Genomic DNA, 22,423 nt, shown 5'->3' on the forward strand with positions numbered 1-22,423 from the left:
GCATAAACCAGCAAAAGGACCAGCATAAACCAGCAAAGGACCAGCATAAAGCAGCAAAGGACCAGCTTAAAGCAGCAAAGGACAAGCATAAAAACAGCAAAAGGACCAGCATAAACCAGCAAAGGACCAGCATAAACCAACAAAGGACCAGCATAAAACCGCAAAGGACCAGCTTAAAGCAGCAAAGGATCAGCATAAACCAGCAAAGGACCAGCATAAACCAGCAAAAGGACCAGCATAAACCAGCAAAGGACCAGCTTAAAGCAGCAAAGGACCAGCATAAACCAGCAAAGGACCAGCATAAACCAACATCCCAGCATCAAAACAGACCTAACCAGCATATGAAGTTTTTTTCAGCAGGGACATCACTAAATATTTGCACCACGCAGGCTGTCGAAGAGACCAGCAGAAATCCTTGCTTGTGTGCGATCATGTGCAGTATTGAACCAGCAAGTGTGTACGTTCTTTGAGCATTTGGCTTTTCTCCAGCAGACTGAGAAAGCAGACAGAGAAAAATGCCACTGCAGTAGAGTTTGTCCCACACCTCCAACATAACTACCCTACACATATCCATGGCAACTGTACACTTAATTATAAAAGCTGAAACGCTAGTAAGGGATGGACAAATGTGACAGAGACAATGAGGCACGTTAAGAAATAACAGCAAATTATGAAGACAGTGGAGTTCTTAGGTCAGAAACATACTCTACGCAAGTACGCAAATGCTGATGCTATGCTAACACATTACAAGCATGCGGTCCTGTTGTACAAACAACGTGTTCTTGTGTTACTGTGGTAAATAGTTACCTTCAAATATCTGTGCCATGAAAGCTATGAAACCTTCATGAAACCTATGAAATCCAGATTTGAGCTTTGAGGCATTTAGTTCCTGTGTGTTAGCTTTGATACTAGCAATATGCTAGTATATTACTAAATGTTTACAAAAAGCCAATGGAAATGCTAACAGCTAACTAGCTTTCTTCAGGTATTCATCGTTTTCAGTCACATGACTGGTACTTAGACCTAGTTGGCAAAACATTCATAGATTTGCAGCACAGAAGGCATTTGTGTTTATGTACTAGTCTACATTTTAGGCCTTGGTTTAAACCAAAACAACACTCTTGGCAGGACTGCAGTGCTACACATGGTTAGCGCACTGGGGAAGCATATCCTCATTAGCCAGTGTATTGTGTTATGAAAATTTAATTTCTAGAGTTTAATTTTTAGAGTCTGTTTCAGTGTTTTTCTCCAACAAGTGTCCTGTTTTGTGACATAATTACACTGTAGATCATGGCTAATTGGAAGGGAAGTAATGAGACAGGAAGAGAGAGGCAGAAACATGGGAGGAAGATAGAAAAAGTGCTTTGTTTACACATGTGACATAGCTGTGCCCACCTGTGAGAGGAGGGAGATATGGAGAAATCTCCCTTTTCTGTCCGTCTTACGGCTTATTTACACCCACATGCATTAGAGAGAGAGAGAGAGAAACCTCCCTCGCCCCCGCAGCTGAGGATGAGTCAGAGGCTTTTTTCTCCATTGTCTCTTCATTCTCTCACTCTCTCTGTCCCAAGCCTGCATTCTCTGCTCCTCTATTAGCTCTTTAATTTCATCACCACCTCTATCACGCTGTTAAATAATTCTATTCCCTCAATCATGCCCTTTTCCTTTTTTTAAAGGAATATTTCACCAAAAATGAAAATTCTGTCATCTTTTCTTCATCCTCATGTTGAAGACAATATTTTACTATTTAAACAAATGGTAAGCTTTAGTATAAATAATTAAATATCTAGGAATTTATAATACATTTATTATTTATTATGTTATTTTTATCCTGGGTGCTCTTCTACTTGAAGTAACTGAAAGTGAATGGGGGCTGGAATGATCACACTCCAAAAAATTACTATAAGCACCAAAACGTGCCATATAAAGTGGATCTTTGGTATGAAATATAGTGAGAAAAAATGACGCCATGGGGATACGTTTTCGACGTTGTCTTCGCTTTGATGTAAACTAAAGTAACGTATCCGCGTGACGCAGCTGACACAGAACTGCATATGCTGTTTACATTCAGTGGATACTCTCCAAAATTGTGCTAGGGTGACGCGAATTGTGACAATTGTTGAATAAAGTCGTTTTTTTTTTTTTCTTTAGTGCACAAAAAGGATTCTTGTAGCTTCGTAAAATTACAGTTGAACCACTGATGTCACATGGATTATTTTACCGATGTCCTTGCTATGTTTCTGGACCTTGATCGTGTAAAGATCCTTGCTGTCTATGGGTTGGTCAGAGAGCTCACGGGATGCATCAAAACTATCTTAATTTGTGTTCCTAAGATAAACGGAGGTCTTGCAGGTTTGGAACGACATGAGAGTAATTAATGACAAAATTTTCATTTTTGGGTGAACTAACCCTTTAACAACTACCTTACTAACTATTAATAATTTAACAAATTAGGAGTTTATTGAGGCAAAAGTCATAGTCAATGGTTTGTTCATAGCGAGAATTGGACCTTAAAGTGTGATCAATGTGTCACTGGGCTTGCAATGACATGGGGACGAATAAATGATGAGCAATTTTTATTTCAAGTGAACTGTCCTTTTAAGGGGAAATTCAGTAGGGTCGAATTACTGTAAGTGCTATTTCAAGTCACCTCAGCTTTCAGCAATTACTCAGGTGTTTTTCCATACCACATTGTCTTACCCCTATAGCAGCTGTGCATTGTGGGAGACAACTGGCTGGATGCTCCAGACTCCTGTCTAATATGACCTCTCCGGCTCGCAATCGTCCCCACCCACAACAGCAAGTCTGATTACGTAATTGCCTGCTTGCCTTTTCTTCCTCTCATTCAGATTCTCACTCTCCTACTTTCATCTCTCTCTCTTTCATTATCTCTCTGTCCTTCCATTCTCCTCTTGAATGTATGATTGCAGTGTATCATTTGTCTCACAGGGTTGACTTTCCAGCGACGCATCACACCACCCCTGTCCAGCAATACACTCCTGAATCATCTACTGCTACTGTGACCATCTGGTCCTGTTTCAATTACCCCTGATCCGTAGAGAGTATTCTGAATGAAATATACTGCCTAAAAAACAAAAGCCAAGCAAAAAACAACCTTACTGATTATATGAAGAATATTCTAAAAGATCAGATCAATATAATGATATATCCAAACTATCATACAGTATATGCTAACCCTTTTCTTTTTTCCTGTTTTGGTGAGTAAATCAGAGGCTTAGAAATGAACAAATGTGTGCGTGGATGGGATTATAAATCTTATCAGCATTGACTATTGAATATTCATTAGGTGATGTAATGCTCATCCAGTAGTCAAAACTGATTTTTTGAAAAGCAGGACACTTGCCAAATTATGATTAGCACCATACTGATTCACTCAACTGCTGATATAACCAGTTGGGAGAAACTGCACTATGGTGTAGTTCAAAATGCAAAGCAAAATTTTAAAATAAATGAAAAACTAAATTTTTTTAAAATTATTTCATATACTTCAAACATCAATAATCACTCCCTTAAAAATGTATTTGCATTTTAGCATGCATATTTTACTAGCTAAATTAGTATTACCTCTATAATACAATATGCCCAGCTAGCAGAGGCTGCAATATGGTGTAGTTTAAAAAGCATCTTATTAATTTATATCCATTTTAATGTTTATTACCCTGAACATCGCTGACATTATTTAGCACTGGAAGTGTCCAGAATTTCTCTTGCACTCCTGTTGACATCGGTTGGATTACTATTTCTGAGGTTGCAAACAATTGCAATTTTCCTCTCAAGCATAGTTCAGTCGCACCTTGATTACACAACAGTAAGAAACTTGGTTTGCGGCTTTGCAAAAAGCAATTTCAAGGTGTGTTGTAACCATGGAGGTAGGACATTAAATCTGACTCTCATCTCAGCCCAACCACACAGCAAATTGGGGGCTAAACTGCTTAGGGTGGTTCATGTCTAAGAATAATGAATGCGCAAATTCCTCAGACAAAATATCTATATTGATATGGATACATATCTCAGCTTTAGATAGAACAACAGGTATAGATAGATAGATAGATAGATAGATAGATAGATAGATAGATAGATAGATAGATAGATAGATAGATAGACAGACTGTAGTGCCAGCTGTACTGCTAAAGCTCTTCCTCTACATCTAACAGGAATAAAAGCAGCGATAAATGACAGGCCTGCAACAAAGTACCTCTGGATGATGGCAGCTGACTCCACCTCGTTTTTTCTCCTCTTTCTCTCTGCTAGACTCCGGAAAACCCTGGCAGGAGGTGACACAACTTTAATGCCAGCGAGGGAGAGGGCTCACCGAAGTGCGGTTAGAGGTTAGAGCCATGCTCATGAAAGGGCAATGTTAGGCTGGGGTTAGGCAGGAGGAACTCCTTCTGGGTAAATAAAGGTTCAGCCAATGAGCAGAGCCTCGGATTAGATCGAATGAATGGGACTTATGCCACCACACACTGGTGCAGAAAATCAAGACCGTTTATTGTTGCTGCATTGTTTTGCATTGATAAGAGAATATCTTGACCTTCCTGATAGCATAACCAACAGTGTCACCTACAGATTGATACTTCTTACACATCCAGAGACTCAATTTCTCCTTACAATTAAATAAAAGAAGTAAATAAAATAAAAAAAAAAACACTGCAGATACACACCTGCAATTCAACATGCTGTTCAAAACCATATGAAATTATCTCAAGGGACACTTAACATTTCTAGATAAACGACTCAACTCAAAAAATTATCGGCATCAGCATCTGTCAGCATTTCTAAACCATCCAAGACAACTACATCTGTGTCTCTGGCTGAGGTAATCAGAATTATTCAGACCAGCCTATCAAATGTGTTTCTAAGCCATTTCTTGAATCAAAATGCATCGCTGCATTTCGCACCACTAAAGCAACATCATCAATCTTTCCCTCAGGTTTTCAAACCATGCGCATTCTGATTCATTTATACATCAAGGTGAAATCATTTTACTTCAGACAGCTGTGAAACGGCCGTTTCCTCGGTTCATACACACAAGCACTGTTTGAATGGGACTAGTTACTCTGAGAAGATCCAGAAAATGTTTGTTTCATAGACAGGTGTGTTCTTCCTCACAATCTCATATTACGAAGCAATTACGAAAAAATTACAAAGCAAATTACCTCAAAGATCCTTTGAGAAATCTTATCCCTTCCAGATAGGAATGTTTGTGCTTGTAGATAATTTTTTCTACTTCACTGCTTCTCATTTATTTCAAACACCATCAAATATTGTAAATAGAGCTAAATTTGTGGGACTGAAGGGATGGCAAGGGTAGGCTGTGCTGGGGAAGCTAGCGTTTGACATCACACACTGTCATTTTGTGACATTTAAAGGGTACAAAAGGGATACTCACGAAATCCTGTAGAGCGGAGAGGGGAGGCAGACAAAAAGGAGAGAGAAAGACAGACAGAAAGCTTAGATAACAGCCATGTTTGAAGAAAGTGTGTGGTCAGCGTGTACTTGTCAGCTGAGTCAGAATGTGTGTTAGTGGTGAGACACCTGTTGTGCCATCTGTACTTGAGGTCAATATAGGCGCCTAACTTCAGTGTGTGTTAGTGTGTGTGTGTGTGATGAAGTGAGTACTCACGCCTGCATGGTCGTTGTAGCAGTCTGAAAGCTGAACATGTTTTCTTTAGGGAACCAACTGTTATCTTCTGGTTAGAAACAGACATAAGAGACCACATTAGTACAGTTGAAATTATATATCTGAATATATGAATTGCATAAAACTGAACAAACATATACAGTGGCCCCAAAAAGTACTTAGACACATAAGCCACATTAAAAAAATTAAGGAGTTTCATCGCAATTTTAACTATATAATAATAATACACATAATATACATAGGCCTACATACATAAATACACACACACACACACATACATACTGTACCAACACACATATTAACAAATGTATAGCATGAAAATATACCTTGTGCAATTTTAATTAAAAATAAATGGCACTTGGTTAATTATCTGTCATCTAATGACACATCTACATTTTTAAATGAATGTTTGGGTTCAAAACAAGTGAAGCTCAATTGCAAGTATTTGTTTAAAGTCGATTACTACAAAAAATCCTTGTCCCTTAATTTTTCCTTTTGTTGTTGTTGTTTTAAAGAAAGCAAAAAACATGGTAAAGCGAAGCACATATAATAGAAGTCAATAATGCAAATATGAATCACCTTTGTTTTTATCTGTAAAAATGTGTATTATTTGAGCATCTAGTATTCTAGACAAATTAACTTCTCGTTATTCATCAAAGACGCATCTGGGTATCTGCGGGTTGTTGCCAGTACATCAACAGAGACATGCTGTCAGATGAAGGCATAGCAGATGACTTTGTTTCTGTCTGATTTTCAATTGTCAGACCTTATGAATGCATGCAAACAAGAAACAGATGTTTATGTCTATCTGCTGATTCTAGACAACTGGAAAACTACCTGCTTAGCTTGATGTTGAAAGGTTTTAACTTCACTCAAAGTCAGTAAAGGATTCCATCACACCAGTCTAATAAATAATATTGAAGTGCCATGGCTGTACTGTACATGTGAGTAAACTAAAAGCATTTTATTCCCGTGGCTCAATTGCAACACTAAGGTCATGGGTTCGTTTCCCAATGAATGCTTGAACTAAATAGTCTGACTTGTATAATGGTAACATTTATAATATTTAAGTACCACTGCTGTACAACACTATTGGCTAAAATAAAAGCATTTTTTATTCCTGTTGCTCAAACAGTTAAGCATGGTGGTAGCAACACCAAGATCATCATGGGTTTGATTCCCAAGGTATACATGAACTGACAAAAATGTATACCTTAAATGCAAAAGATATTGCATGCAATTGGGAAAAAAAAGTGTCTGTCATATGCATTTCAGGGCTTAATTTACTATCAACAAGTGCCTCACTATCACCACAATTTCTGCTTATTTTTAAAGAAAAAAATCAGAATTATTTTCAGTAATCAATATTAAGCCCAAATGCTGCTGATTGAGCTTTACTTTTGAACCTGAAACATTCCATTAAGTGTAGTTTAAGCATCCAAATACAGTACTTTCTGGGGCCACTGTGTGAAGATCCACCAGCAACAACATACACACATGGTCCACTCCACAGAGGGAGAGAGCACAAGAGAGACACACAGGAGAGAGGAGAGAGAGACACAGGAGAGCGGGAAAAATACAGACCACGGCACATCGAACACATCGACGCCCCTGTTGTTGGCTGAACCCCACCCCTTCCCCCTTGGCCAGAGCCTCTCTCTCTCTTTCTCTCCCCTGTCGCTCTCCCCCTCTCACCTCGCTCCAGCCCAGTCACGCGGTCCACACTGCACATCCGCTCTAGTGGTGGCCGGCGCTGCTTGCCTGCCTCTCGGGTGCTGCTTTCCAGGTCCAGGGAGCCCTGGCTCCGCGAGGGAGCCCCGGCACAGGCCTCGCACGCCAGGCCGCATTCCTTTCCGTCCCCCCAGCCGCGGATGTTGTGCGCACTGACCGAGCTCTGCAGCGGCTGGGAAAGGTGGTGGTGCTGATGGGGCACCCCGTGGTGATGGTGCGACATTCCCGCGGCAGAGATGTGCTGGTGGGGGTTTGATCCACTAGTTGCGCTGCTTCCACCTCCGCTGGTGTTGCTGTGATGGGGGTTGCCATGATGGTGGTTGCTGTGATGATGGTTTCCAGATCCACTTCCGCTTCCACGGTGGTGGTGGTGCTGAGTCGGAGAAGACGAGTTGGAGGATGTAGAGGGCTGGGTGAGCGCTTCGGCATTACATGCCTCCTGCGCCCCTTTCAAGACCTCGAGCTCCAGGTTCTCCTTGCTTCCCCGGCTGGTTCCCAGCATGCCGCTCTCTCCAGTGATGGTGTAGACCCGAGCAGGCTGCAGGGCGCACTCCACACACTTCAGCTGGTCCTCCTCTGCCGAAAAGCTGCGCTCTAGGGACAGTCTGCTCTTGGAAGAAGTCGTCGGAGGCGGTGGTTCCAGAAGGCCCAGGGCGGGGTTGATCAAGCTGGGATCGGCGCCGACGGCAGAGCCCTGGAGGGTGCAACTGTGGAAGTTGTTGTTCTGAGTGCACAGGCTGTCTGGGGAGTCAGAGTCGTGGCCAACGAGGGTGTCAGACAGTAAGTGATCTTCAAATCAAACATTAGGACAGATGCCAAGAGAAAGAGAGAGGAACGAGTGAGAAACAGCAAGAGATGCACAAAGAAAAAGACAGATGAGGTAACACACGCTACATTAAGAAGTGGCACAGTTCCTCATGAAACATGAATGCACCTGGAGTCTGAGAACATCACAGGCTCTGAGTGGACTAGAAAAAGAAGAGCGGAAAGGAAGAGGATCGGAGATAACTGACCTGATCCGTTCTCAGGATGAGTGTGAAGGTACTCTCCGAATGCACGAGCTGCTCTGCAAAAAACACACACATATTCGTCACTGGCAGGTGCAAACTGTGAATACAGTCATGGATGAAGGATAGTGTTAGGCATGATATGATGTGAAGTCACAAGCAAATGACTTGGTTCTATTAATGCATTGTTCAAAAAAACTCACAAACCATTACAGGCTTGAATCAGTCTGACAAATCTTTCATCAAACTAACTCACTGAATCGGAGCAGTTAGACTCACTTACTGAACTGCAAGTTATCACTATATTCAATGCTGTCAATCTCGAAACTATGCTTTGTGTGTTTAAAGGGATAGTATACCCCAAAATTTCAACACAAACTGTTTTGGTGTCCACTGACTTCCAGGTCTCCTGAAATGTTCATACAGGTTCGGATGAGGAGTATCACATGAGAGTGAATGAATTCTGGCATAATAAATTTTTTTCTATGAATTATCCCTTTAAGGTTTTGGAAACATCAGTTAAAATCATTACTGACTGATTGTTTAATGACAGTGTATGGCTAAAATAAACATTTGCAATAAATATTTTAATAATAATAAAAACGTAATAGAAAAGTACTCTCAGCTCCGTTTAGCACATTTCACCATGTGATATCCATTCTGCAGAATTCCACACATTTTCTTCTGAAATCAGCTTAGTCATCAGGCTACAAAACCATAGAAGCATCACACAGAGTGAACAAGAACTGCATAATCCAATGACCCTGTCAGCAGCTGATCATATTTAACATTTACTGCAATCCTTTCATTGCCTAAATCCTATTTTAATGAATTAAGCCCATCATGATGTCTCGTTTATAAGAGAACTTCAGAGCATTCAAGCAAGCATTAACGCAAACTTGCATTTTAAAACATGTATGCATCTGCATACATTTAAACATTATATCACTATATGTATAATTTTATTTGGATTTAATTATGTAAATGAGGTTTTGTGTGTGTTAAAGCAATCAGAATTTTGTTTTTTGTTTTTAACTCAGAGAGGTACTCACACCGACACTGATGAGAGTCTATTTGTTGCTGTGCCTTTAAGACTTATGTAAATATCCTTTTTACATATGACAGCACTTTGTTTTGGCGAATTAAACTCTTTTATGTATAAAAGATTGAGTAAATTAGATTTCTGATGATATGGCAACAACCATTTCCCCCCACAAATGAACACAAGAAAACCATTTTAGACATAGTCTAGATGGACGATGGTTTCTTGTCCTACTTCCGGATCCAGCTGTCAGTTTCTCTCACTTCTTTTTCAATTTGAGAAATGACAGGCCCAGAGCGGCCTACTCTTAGCCTCTTAATGTCACCTGCTAAGCTGACACCAGCCTCGGGTATAAAGGGCTTTCACAGGGATATGAGTAATGCTCTGCATGCGGCAGCTGTCTGCATCGGGAGGTTTGAAAGCCGGACTCCTTAAACTTGAGAATGTGGCTCGGCTTCTGCAGTGTGAAGGCTGAAATGAGGGGCAGGCATGTGGAAACGCATGTGACTGTGAAAAAGGGGCATGTGGCAGAAAGAAAGGTGGGAAAACAAGAGTGGGGAGAGGAAGGGAGAAAGAGAGAGGAGGAGGAACAGAAACACGCAGTGTGTAAATGTAATTGGTTGCTTTGTATTTCAGAGCCACCCACAGATTCAGATGTAGTGTTTTTATCTTTCCAGTCAAATAGGAAGAATGTGGGAGAATGATGGATTTGAAGGGTGAAAAAGGGACAAACAGAGATAAGTAGAAATATGGATGTGAAAATATAAATATATAGTAATTATATAATTACATATATAATAAAAACTGAGAAATTAAGAAAAATAAACATGATTTTCAGCATTTTTTTTTACCATTTTAATCACCTTTTTCCAGTTATATGGTAATAAAAAACTGAATGTATAATAATTATAAATCATTGTAAATCATAATAAATTATATAATGAAAAATATTTTTTAAATATTTGATAAAATTCGGCATGTCATGTGAATTTCGTGTCATGTCGTGTAAACTACAAAAAAAAAAAAAAAAAAAGTATACCATGTCATTGCATTTTATATCATCATGTCAACATCATGTCATGTCAACGTTTAAAAAAAAAAAAAAAAAAAAAAAATATGTAAAAAAATTAGCATATGGTCACACTGCAGGTTACATCAACTACTATAATAAAATAATTATAAAAAATATTGTTTAAAATTAGTATAGCATGGCATGCTGCAGGTCACGTCAACAACTATAATAAAAAAATAATTTAAAAATAATATTTTAACAACTGTTTAAAAAGAGAATGTAATGTCATGCTGCAGGTCGTGTCAACTACAGTACTATAAAATAAATAAATAAATAAATGTGGTTAAAAATGAGTATAGCATGTAATTACCTGGATATAAAAAATGCACCTTTATTATCTGCATGAGTTTCTCTTAAATATAGCCTACAGAAAATTATCTTCATCAGAACATGATAACAGCTTTGATTGGTTTGAATTAAAGGATCATGAATAACAGTGATGCAAATGATCAGCTGCTCGATAACTTCAAGAGATGCTCAAAACCTCATTCATACCAAAGTAAGCACTAATTTGACACTTAGTTCACAGGCGGCTATAAAGAGAGCGTCAAAGGCGGAGAGAGTGAGAAAACGCATAAAAAATGCGAAACGAACGTCACAACGCTTCCCAAAGGAAAAATTTGTCACCACTGGCCCGTTGTAAACAGCAGGAATCAAAGAGACAGAAAGAGAAACACAAACTAGTTCGGGCCTGAGGGGGTATCATCAGTAACAATCGATAACACCGACTGAGAATTATGGGAAATTATTTAGCCAATCAGAACAGACGATTAAGATTTGAATTAACAATGAAGCCAGACAAGCAAAGACGCTTTGGTGGTTCCCATTTCATACAGTACACTCTTAAAAATAAAGATGCTTCACGATGCCATAGAAGAAGCTCTGTGTAAATGGTTCCATAAAGAATCTTTAACATCTAAAGAACATTTCTGTTTCACAAAAGGTTCTCTGAAGCTTCTTCAGATTATAAAAAGGTAAGAAAGAATGGTTCTGACTGAATGGTTCTTTGTGGAACCAAAAATGGTTCTTTATATGGCATCGCTGTGAAGAACCTTTTAAGCATCTTTATTTTTAAGAGTGTAAGTGCATATTGACACCTCGATATTAAACGAACAACAGCTTATTCTGTTCCGCATACGGTGGCTTTGGCACTCGCCACTGTGTAAATCTCCGGGTGAGTCATTGCTTTTCGGGAAGCTGATTCAATCTTGTAGAAGACATGATTGATGAGTCCTTAATACGCTCTGCCTGAACCTGTTTTCACCACACAAACAAATATTTGCAGGCAACAACACATGCTTTCATACCTTTAATGTATTTAATGAACCTGTTCTGCACAATATACGCCCCACACATAATCCCATCCATTCCCCACGCACGGAAAACCCACTCCGATCTCAATATTGCAACCTCCTCCACAGAAGCTGTCACACGCCCTGGGATCGTTCCACAGGAATCCCTGGTGGCTCGCAGTCGCCCTCAGCTTTCCTGACGTAATGTTCAACAACATGACACTTGTGACAGCACTTTAAATTATTCAGTTTTACCATAACAGCTCGTGTAGAACCAGGTCATTCTCACCCGCTTCGTAGCAAAATCCTCTAATGCAACAGGGTTAATTGGAATGCCAATTCAGTCTGAAGAGCCACATACTTGACCTGAAGAACAAAGGAATGCAGTAAGCATGCTGCCTACATAGGAAGCTAACTACTTAGGGAGCATCCTGACTATCAATTTGGAAGCCTCTACATAAATGACGCACAAAATTTAGACTGATTTGATGTTATCATGTTGCTAAGCTAACTGTGTGATGCCTAAATAAGCATAAAATATTAATTTTACACATACTGGGATAAAGAATACATATTGAATTTGTATAATATAGTATCATCGATACTATGCAGTAATAAATTAAATCTGAATGTTGGATTCTTTCACTGAGCTGTAAAATTAAACAACAACATTAACATTATAATTAAAAATTAATAAATAAAGATACATTTTAAATAAAAGTTAAGGTTGGTATCCATCTGTTCCTGAGCACTACAGTTTTAATGTTTTAATCAACTTGATGCCCCAAGAGAATGATCACATTAATAAAATATCCGAAAAAATACAGGATAAAAGGATACATTTTTAATTACACAAATTATACATATTGAATTACATGCACTGTTTTTTTTACATTTCAGTATTAATGATATTATGCAGTAGTGAATTAAATTTGAATCTTGGATTTTCCACTGAGCTTTAAAATTAAAGCTCTTTTTTTCAATTAAAATACATAAAAAATTAAAGAAGAATACAAATAAAATTTTATTTTAATAATTAAATTTTTTTTGCGTGCTAAAATTCTACATTGCTTCCTTTTCTCTTAGCTGATTTGATTAACATCAGCTAGACATCCCAAGCTGAGGGACTTATCATATTAATAAAATATCAGAAGAAATGCAGGAAGATAAGAGGGAAGGAAGGGGGGCGAAAGAGAGGAAGGGCAAGAAAATGGGTAATGGGTAAAGCAAGGAAGAAAAAAGAGGGGGAAAAAAAGAGGAGCTAGGTGAAGATGAGATAATAAAAGGAAGTCAGCATACTTCCAGAGATGTGACTGAAAAAGATGAAGGTGAGCAAGAGGATGAAAAACTATGTAAATGTGTGTTTTGACGCTGGAGTGTAGGAATGCATCATGTGATTCCAAGAGGTCAGAGAAACAAGGTAGATGAAAAAAATGAGAGCTGAGAGGAACATTAAACATATGCGGGCAGAGAAGATGCGAGAAACTGGTGAAATTCAATACAGCAGCAGAGCCATTTCCAGTGGCTCAACCAATCAAAAGCCATTTACAATAAAACTCACACACACACACAAATTCTACATTTCTGTAATGCATCTGCATGTTATTTTGTGTGTGTGTCTCTGTAATTATCATTATTCTCAATGGCAATTCCTTATAGATTCTCATAAAGCATAACTTTGTCTTATGTTTTTTGTACTACAGTATTTTTTGGGGAGGGTGTGCTTAATAGTCATGAAAATAGTGCAAAATATCTTGTACTTAATACATAAACCGCACTACTACCACTAGTTTCTTTCTCTTTTCATTTCAAAGGAATTAATACTTTTATTCATCATGTGTAACTGAAGACTGTAGTAATGGCTGCTGAAAATTCAGCTTTCCCATCATAAAAATAAACTACATTTTCAAATATATTATAACCGAATACATTAGTTGATTAATTGATTGATTAATGAATTAATTTGTTATTTGTTCTGTGTTTTTATGTATTTTATGTCATTTGTGTTTAAATTGGTGGTGAGTGGGGTCCAAAACAACTCCAAACCCCAAATACTTTTACTGTATGCCACAGAGGTTTGGGACAACAGGATCGTGTAGAGCAGATTTCTCAGCACAAATGTTTTAGAGCTCTTTCTATCTCTTTGCTTTCAGCAGTGTTACTCAACAGAAGCAGCACATAAAAGCATTGGCACAGTAAGAGGGGACAGAATCCATGACAGTGCACTCACACACACAGCAGGCACTCATGCATGAAACATATACACACGCTAGAAAATTCACACTCCAAGCCACTCTCAAACACAGGACTCTCATAATGCAGTACACTATTGCTTTTGTGTTTACACAAAATGCGATTTTAATTAATCACACGGCATTTACAGCGTTTAACATCAATTGTTAAGAACTGAGAACAAGAGCAAATATGGCAGATTTCAAATCACTCACGCCAACCAAGCAACTTCCATTGAGATGAATGCTAATACTAACAGATAGACAGGTATCATAATTAAAGGGATAGGTCACCCACAAATAAAAAATTGCTTAAAATTGAATCACCCTCAGGCCATCCAAGATGTCCAGTAGATGAGTTTGTTTCTTCATCAAAACAGATTTGGAGATTTTTTATAGATTTTTTTTATTTATTTTTTTTATTTTTTTTGTAATTGGATCTTCCGCAGTGAATGGGTGCCGTCAGAATGAGAGATCAAACAGCTGATAAAATAATCACAATAATTCACAAGTAATCCACATGTCTGCAGTCCATCAATTAACATCTTCTAAAGTAAAAAACTGCATGTTTGTAAGACACTAATCAATCAAGATGTTTTTACCTTCAAACCGTGGCTTCCGGCTAAAATATCCTCTATCCATAATATTGCTTTCTCCAGTGAAAAAGACGTCTTATCAGAATCAGGAGAGAAATGTGCACCGATCAAGCACTGCATAACAGTCCGAATCATTATAAACAAATATTCAGATGGATTTTGATGTGGGAGGAAAACAGCGGATGGAAATTTTCACTGGAAGAAGTGTTATTACTGATTATGGTTTGGTATTTTGGCCAGCCCAGAAGTGACAGTTTAAGGTTAAAATACAAACATGCAGCTTTTCACTTCACGCGATGTTAATTAATGGACTGGAGTGGTGTGGATTACTTGTGGATTGTTTTTATCAGCTTATTGGACACTTAATTTTGACGGCACCCATTTACTGCAAAGGATCCATTGGTGAGAAAGTGATGTAATGTCTAAATTTCACCAAATCTTTTCCAATGAATAAACAAATTAATCTACATCTTGGATGGCCTGAGGGTGAGTACATTTTCAGCAAATTAGAATTTTTGGGTGAACTATTCCTTTAAGAAATGAATTAGGTAAACTTAATTGTCTAGTCACTTCACCAAGCAGACACTTTTCCCAGAGATCCTTATGCATTTAATTCAGAGAGGTCCTTGAAAACAGTTATATGGTGAGTGGATAACATGAATTTAATATGAGCCTGGAGACAACCCAACAGTCAAGCATTTCTGATCCTTCTGACATATTTTCCTCTTATATATTCTGAGCTAGTAAAAACAGCAGCACTGCTAATGGCATGTTCTTGTAGTGCATGTTTGTGCAGCATATGGGACCTGCGCTTCGGAACAGACCACAGATTAAAATGTCACCCTCCTCCCACTTCCACGGTTTGAGAGCCGGGCTTAATGACGCCTGGAACCCTCCTTCGCCTCTCTTCAACTCTCACTCGACCCTTTTCTCTCTCTCTTGCATAACAGCAGAGACAACAATGTCAAAGGCATAATCGCAGAGTGTCAGAGTCATCCTGAGATCTGCATTATCTCAAATGGTCAGACTAATTACAGGACACGGTCTCATCTCCGCTACCAGATAATAAACAGAGCAGGAAGTGAAGGGGGGAGACACAGCATGTTCTGACTGACTTCTTATACGAGTATATAAGATGTGGAGTCTCTTCACAAAGATGTATAATTAATGATGTTAAAACTGCGATTTAGCGGTTATGCATAGTGGGAGGTATTATCTAGGATTTGTTCTTTTAGCATTTGGATAAAATAGGATTAGTGAAGTCTAACCTACCGAAAAAGGGATAGTTCACTCAAAAACAAAACTTCTTGCATTATTTACTCACCCTCATGTCGTTCCAAATCTGGATGCAGTTATTTTGTTCTGTGGAACACAAGATAAGAAATTTTTAAGATTTTTTACATACAAGGGCCATGTGAAAAGAAGTGCAGAATAGGAGAAGGTTATTAGAGAATAGTTAAATTTCAGTCTGGTCCTTACAGAAAACTATCAAATAATTTTACTATACTTGAAATATAGTACATGAGTTATACTACAGGTCAATCAAAATAGTATGTTAAAATAATAATAATTTATACTTTTATTCAGTGATGATGCATTAAATTGATCAAAAGTGACAGTAAAAAATTTTTTGTTTTTATAAAAAATATATAGCAGCAAAACTGTTTTCGACAATGATAATAATAAAATGTTTCTTGAGCTGCAAATCAGCATATTAACTATTATTATTATTATTATTAATGTATTATTATTATTATTAGAATGATTTCTGAATGATCATATGTGACACTGAAGACTGATCGCTGAAAATGCAGCTTTGCCATCACATGAATAAGTTACATTTTAAAATATATTAAAATACAAAACAATTCATGATATTATTGTTTTGTTGCATTTTTAATCAGATAAATGCAGGCTTGGTGAGATTCTTTCAAAACATTAAAAAAAAAATCTTACTGACCCCAAACTTTTAAACAGTATTTTACAAAATTATTTTAAATAAAGAGAAACTTATTTTAGACAATATGTACTCAATTATCTTTAAAAAAATAGAAAAGTTTATCATTCTTTTATACAGTGATTGTAAAGTCAAAATAATTTAAAACTGACAAAGTGAGAAGATAAACACTGCCGTTAATTGGCCAAGTGGATATGGTTATTGATTAATGTTTATAATCTCAAAATCAATCATCATCAATCATTTGTTAGGCTTGTTATTGTTGCAAGCAGACTAGCTTGACCAGAGCAGCTATGAAGGGTACTAGCCAAAATCAGCATATCTACAATGTACCTTGCAGTCCACAATTTTAAGATGGTCACCAGCTGATACAATTTAGCTGGTCTTGGCTGGTGTTTAAGCAGTGTTAATAAATGGCTGATTTAAATGTCGACACAATGCCTAAAAAAAAAAAAAAAAAAAAAAAAAGAAGAAGCTATATATGAAAATCTTTATAAATTCCCTGCTTTGATATTTAATATGAAAATACAAGCTATTTTTAATACGCTGGAAGGAGGGTGACGACAGGGCTGCGGCTCTAGATCCTTTCTGGGAAACTATGAGCACATCTGAAATGCTAGCATTCGGCAGACTTATCCGTGCCCAAAGATCAATGAGTCAGATATCATCAGCCTGCAGTGAATAAAAACACACTGAAAAGAGCCTCACTTCCCACTTCACAGCTCAGACTAGGCTTAAAGAAAGGCAGTCTCTTCAGATACTGCAGGCATGAGAGAATATCTGGGATGCTTCCTTAAAAGGTTCCATATAAGTCAATGGATTTCAGTGTCTGTTTCAAGTGCCAGAGGTAGAGATTACACTGCACTGGTCTTACAACGCTTCGCCAGCAAAGACGTTCAACTTTGGCACAGGGTCTGTCTGTAATAATGTACGAAAAGTAATTTTCCTAATCTTATTGGAGTCTGTTTTTCTTTAAAATATTCCAAAATCATCAAAAACAAATTACATAAGACTTGTTTTTAGGTAATATCTTAAATTTAATTTATTTTTTCCTACCTATTGGCAAATAATCTGTTCCTGTTTTCAGCATAAACCTTACTAGTTTAGTTTAGTACATTGATGGTTAAAAACAACAACATTCCAACAAAGTAATAAAAGTAATTCAAAATGTATTCTAAAAATGTATGCAGTATTGCTTTTTGCTTTCTAGATGTTTTTTTTTTTTGTTGTGAAATATCTTACAATACTGCTGTTTTGTGAAGTATTCACACCACACTGCAATCATCCAAACAGAATGAAAAAACACTCCCAACCTCATAATAGTATGACATCTCACTAAACACTCAGCCAGTACATCATATTCAGTTTGGCATTGATTTTAAGACACGTCTGACTGCTTATCCCTTAATAACATCTTCATCTAATTCTGTTACGCCTATTATCCATCCCGATATTAGGGATACACACTATTAACAATACAGCAAAGGAATAACAAATGGATTTCTGAATGTTACTGTACATTTAAACCTCCAGAATTCACACCTTAACTAAAACCCAAAGGATTCACAAAATAGAAATATGCATGTATCTACCGAAACGAGACGGAGTGATAGCACGGCCGGTGACTCAGACTCTCGGCTCATAAATCAGAGTGGATGAGCATCAAGTGGAAATCTGCAGATCACTCATGATTATCATACAAACACTGTACAGAACAGGCTCTCAATGCTGACCCAGTGGCCCTGAAAACATTCAGTCTAAAAATGACTCAGAAACACAAAAAAAGAAAGAAAGACCAGGAAGAACCTGTTACATAAGTCATACAAAGTTATTCTGAGAAGAAAAGGATATTTAGCCTATTGCTAAACAGCAACCTAGTTATATATAAATAAAAAAGGGGAAAAAATGATTTATAAACAACAAAAACTAATACACATTTGAACTAGAATTAAAATAAAAACAGAAACTGAAATTATTAACAAATTACAATAACATCTCAATGATACTAAAATATCACTGGTTCGGAACGAATGACATATGGTGAGTAAATTATTACATAATTCTCACTAAAAATAACCCATTGAGGGTTTAAAAACTGCAATCTTCTAGTTACCAGCTCAGATCATATCAAACGAGCATGTTTCGTTTCACACTTCTAAGGATTATTCAGAGAAAACAACTACAAATGCATGATGTGGCCAAGCTGAGAAGATTTTAAAATTAGTGCAGGTTGAGAACAGGAGTACTTCCTTTTCTGTAGTGTGTGTCGGAGTGGGCCGGGGTACTACTGATCCTGTGTGTATTCACAGAACATGGTCCACCTTCAGATTTTGCTTTTGGACAGCTCAGTGGTCATGACCCAGTGTCTGAAGGAGAGGAGATTACCAGAGACCGCCTTCACAATGTGAGCACAAAGCATGCATGTTATTCCAAACTGTGTTGAGAAAGATTAGCTTTTGACATAAATAGCCATTTCTTTGACAGTCACTGAATCGCAATGTGACAATGATTTAAATTCGGCTTTGGCTGACAATTATTCTACAGCACAACACCTCTTTCTTTGCTCAAAACACTATAATTTACAGGCTATAATAGCAGTAACAACTGCCACAGGGCAATGACTAATTATTTTGCAAATGAGCAGTTTCTTCCTTCAGGGCAGGTCCGCATCTGAAGTCTGAATACTGTCTTATTACTCCAATGCAGCTTTCTTTAATTTGAATTCAAGGTAGTTAAGAGGCCCTTTTGTTTATGTTGATAGAGACAGACCCTAGAGCATTGACTCCAAGATTTGAAGGCCACCAGAATATTTGCAATATTTCTGAGAAATCTGCTCATTTTCAAATTTTCCATTTTTCTTAACAGAAACGTGGAGTAAATATATTAAAAGTATATAATAAAATTATTATAAATAAATATTTATAGTTAAGACATTTAGAAATCTTAAAATATTAATAATAATAAAAATGTAATTAAATTTGATTATAATAATTTCCATGACCTTTCCCGGTCTAGAAATCAAACTTTTAAAAGCCCAGATCATGAGTACCATGGTATTCGAAAAAATGGGAATGAATTAAGGGAACAAATAACAACAAATATGATTTCAGCTAAAATATGATTTTAGCTGATTCTAAACCTAGTTTTGTCTCATTTGAAATCAATTTAAGTCATCTTTCCACCTCCTTATAAGTGTGCTGACGCCCCCTAGTGGGTCCTGGCCACCTGATTGAGAACCACTGCCCTACAAGTTAATCAAGAAAGACTTTCACCAAATAATTGGTCATAATGAATCCAAAAAAGATTCATATGTTCAGCAAACAGTATGTAGATTACTCATGCATTAACATTAATATTGCATAACTCAAAACTAAGTATGAGAGTGTCTTATCATGCCATTAACGTGTTGTGTCTGTTTAGGACTCTGTCTACCGTTATCTGTTACATCGGTAATTTCTACTCAGCATGCAAAGCCGTTTGCACAGATCTACCTGCCCTGCATACAGAACAGCCACTCGTTCAGGCTTATGACTCGCACACATAAATTCACCGAGGTAAAGGAATGCCATCCCATTCATCACCTCAATCCATGCCTGAATGCTTTAGGTCTACAGCTGGATTTAGACAAGGTCATTTCAATGACCTCTATCTACAAGGAATAACAGCTGCAAAGTTTTTCTGCTCGAATGCAACAATCACAACCCATTCTGCATGTGAACATTAAGGATGCAATGACTCACAGCATCCCTGAGGCACCAGGCCCAGACGTTAGGATGAGAAGGTGAACCTCAAGCCATCTTATGAGTTATGACAGACGTGATACACATGAGAGCTAAACAGACACTAGTTATGTAATAACAGGTCTGTAGTCGAGACTAGCGGTCAATCAATATGAGCTTTTCATAAATAATAATGAAATCAAGCCACTATTGTTTTGTCTTAGAGTAAGGTGTTGATTTAACGCCTGTACTGCTTTCCAATGACGATATAATTCACCATGACACAGGAACACCAGGGGCAGCACGAGTCAGTCACGGATGATTGACAGATAGAGTCTCGTGCACATTTGCCTGTTGCAAGTGTATCAGCAGTGAAGGACGGTGCCAATGCCTTGATCTACAGACGAGAAGATGACTCGTTAGGTTGCCTTGCTGGAAAATCCATCTTAGGCTGCAGAGTCTCAAGCTGGTCTAACATGGTCTAAGATAATCATTAGCACTGACAAGACTATCTTAGACCAGTAAACCAGCCTAAGGTGGTCAAGATGGCTTTAAGAATGAGATGGGAGTTTTCGATGGATTTTACAACAGCATTCTCATATTTATGTGCTTAGGAAATAAACAGTTTACTGTGAGACCTAAGAGTAATTAACAAAATGAATGAATAATTGAATATATTAAGTAAGTTGTGGAACCCCTTACAGGGATAATTCATTGAAACTTTCCCTCGCATAACATAAAAACAGAAATTCTGAAAAATGCTTTAGGTGCAGAAGCACCATAATAGTACAATGACAATAGTATTGTGTGAGGAACAGTTCAAAATGTAGGTTATTCGCTAATAATAATGTTCACTTCCATTGAGCTGATTATTGAGTCACTGATATGAACCTGAGAGCCCTATCTGTAATACACTGATTCACTGGAAGATTCAACAAACATGACATTCTGAATTCGGTCATGTAGCCTACTCTAAAAATATTTTCATTAAACAGGGATTCATTTTCGTTACGTTCCTCACATTCTGTATCACATGGATCTCGAAGACTTTTAAGATACTTTAATATATATATATATATATATTTTTATGAGGCTTGAAATCTTCAGTCACCATTCATTTGCATATAAAAGACAGATATGTTGTTTTCCGCAAAATATATAGACATGCACGTCTGGAGCAAAATGAGGGAAAATAAATTATGACAGGAATGTCATTTTAGGGTGAATTATCATTTTAATGTGAATATCAATGAACTGAATATTCGCAGATAAATGGGACTGTAACGCTAAAAAATGCATTCGTTTTCGGGACGTCGGTCTTCTAAATGACCGGTTAGCTCAGACAAATATCACGGCTGACCGTTCCTTTCTCGCATGAATGAGAGCTGAGATCCCCACGCGGCGTTTTGTAACTTCAGAGCTCTGAAGCCACACGTACGAATGCAGAGCTGAGCTGACGGGCTTCCTGCGGTGCAAAACCCAAAACGACACTCACCTAACTTTGGCTGCCACCGAAGAAATCGCATCATTTCTCAGATTCTTCCTTTTGGACACTGCAGTTCCCATGCTGGCATGGAAACGACGATTGCAGGAAAACAGCACATTCCAGATGTCAAAGCATTGGAGAAAACGCGTGAAAAAAATGATAGAACGGGTTGGTTTTGGGATGCGGATCCTTTTGCGTTCACATGAAGGTCTGTTTGTAGCATAAAGCAAAAATTCTGCAGTTGATGCGGGACAGAGGATGCTGCCGTCTCCTCTTGCTAGTGTCAACTAGTTAGAAAAACACGCACGAGCAGATCCCCCTCTCTCTCTCCCTCTCTTCATTGAGATAAGAAAGATACGACGGAGTGAAGAGTGTTTATGGTGGTGGGAGTGTGTGAGGGTCCAGACAGGAAACCCAGTGGGACCATATATGGAGCGACCACTCCTCCAATTCCGCCCACTCGCGAAGTGGGTCCAGCGCTAACGTCAGGTGCAGAATGAGCTGGAGTGACCAGAACACACGCATAAATACCGCACTTCTCATTATGTTACCAGAATCATAATGTTTTATGGGCCTCACATAGTTATATATAGATATTTATCTATCCGCTCATCCATCTCTCTGTACT

The 22,423-nt window shown here is 37.9% G+C and overlaps 1 protein-coding gene across 10 annotated transcripts in view; it reads right to left on the bottom strand.

Annotated features, from left to right (window-relative positions):
• The window catches only part of LOC109045518 (NMDA receptor synaptonuclear signaling and neuronal migration factor), a 32,519-nt gene extending 10,320 nt beyond the window's left edge, over nt 1-22,199 (bottom strand). For 2 of the 10 annotated variants that reach the window (XM_042747789.1, XM_042747783.1), the window contains exons 1-6: nt 21,805-22,198; nt 8,407-8,459; nt 7,358-8,182; nt 5,645-5,711; nt 5,411-5,416; nt 4,217-4,285 (exon numbers count right to left, since the gene is read on the bottom strand). In XM_042747789.1, the coding sequence (XP_042603723.1) occupies nt 4,217-4,285; nt 5,411-5,416; nt 5,645-5,711; nt 7,358-8,182; nt 8,407-8,459; nt 21,805-21,875 (1,091 nt within the window). In that variant the 5' untranslated portion in view covers nt 21,876-22,198. Of the gene's footprint in view, nt 1-4,216; nt 4,286-5,410; nt 5,417-5,644; nt 5,712-7,357; nt 8,183-8,406; nt 8,460-21,804 lie in introns of all 10 variants that reach the window. The other 8 variants (XM_042747793.1, XM_042747787.1, XM_042747790.1 and 5 more) reach the window with 7 other exon arrangements.
• Between the last annotated feature and the right edge of the window lie 224 nt (nt 22,200-22,423).

This window comes from Cyprinus carpio, chromosome B21 (assembly GCF_018340385.1).
Source record: "Cyprinus carpio isolate SPL01 chromosome B21, ASM1834038v1, whole genome shotgun sequence".
NCBI classification, from domain to species: Eukaryota; Metazoa; Chordata; class Actinopteri; order Cypriniformes; family Cyprinidae; genus Cyprinus; species Cyprinus carpio.